Raw genomic sequence first — 1,029 nt, forward strand, 5'->3', positions numbered from 1 at the left:
TGTGAGTATAAACTTTGTTCTGCTTCAATTCAATAAGATATCCGAATACGTCCATCTTTTTATTCTAAGTAAAATGTCATTTCCGAAAAATAGAAGCGTAAGTGTTTCAAAAGGTTTAATGGCGGTGGCAGATGTTAAGTTAAATTCACCAACCCAAACAAACAGTCAAAGTGTTATTGTCAATGTCAAAGACAGAGATGTTGAAGTGGGGAAACCATACGAAGACGAAGATGGTATAACAATTGTTCCTGTAAAAGAACCAACATATCCTGAAGTTAACAGAGACTTAAGTTCTGTTGCAGATATTCGAAACGACTACCAACAACTGAAAGACAAACTTCAAACTCAGGAGAAGATTTGTCAAGCTTTAAGTATAATGTTAAACTTGGGCGAACACAACCCTGTAAAAGTGAACTCATATGTCATTGCACCTCATGAAGTTTTGAAAGAACTATTGAAACTTTTGACAGAGGCAGACGATATAAACATCAAAGAAATAGAACCCGACATTGGTTGCTGTGGTGTTTCATATAATGTCATTGACAAGATATACGTTATGAAAGGAGGTGAAACGTTGAACTTAAAATATAGTTTCCCAGACGTTATAAAAATATTTGACGACCACAACATTTCATTAAAGTTTATTTGCTAAGTAAATGGCAGAAGACATAATGGTTTATACTATTACGACTAAAAACCCTGAGTCATATAATTCTATAACAACAAACTTACAAAGTCCTCAAGGACGATATTGTAAACTAACCTTAAACACAATGACGACTAAAGCCTGTTTTGCTCTTTTGACACCAGAAGACTTTATTGTTGTGAATGGTAAAAAATACTCCTTTGAAGATACTTACTCAGATATACCACCAACAGGTTTTGTTGACTTATTTAATACTTTAAGTACGGGTGTAACATGTGCTGCAACTAGAGCAGGTTTCATTATGTTTGGATGTCCGACTGAGTTTACTATAAACGATATGAGCTATAATACAAAACTTATTTCTGGTTTTTACTACAACAGTT

General features: G+C 33.9%; 1 protein-coding gene across 1 annotated transcript; it reads left to right on the forward strand.

The window, feature by feature from the left end:
- Nucleotides 1-118: 118 nt before the first annotated feature.
- On the forward strand, nt 119-652 carry TVAGG3_1063160 (protein of unknown function, DUF4106 family; the record flags this gene model as incomplete). Its single annotated transcript, XM_053888407.1, has 1 exon — nt 119-652. One exon carries the CDS (start codon nt 119-121, stop codon nt 650-652), a length of 534 nt encoding a protein of 177 aa, XP_053744464.1.
- Between the last annotated feature and the right edge of the window lie 377 nt (nt 653-1,029).

Source organism: Trichomonas vaginalis (assembly GCF_026262505.1).
Source record: "Trichomonas vaginalis G3 chromosome Unknown ctg_19, whole genome shotgun sequence".
Classification (NCBI taxonomy): domain Eukaryota; phylum Parabasalia; order Trichomonadida; family Trichomonadidae; genus Trichomonas; species Trichomonas vaginalis.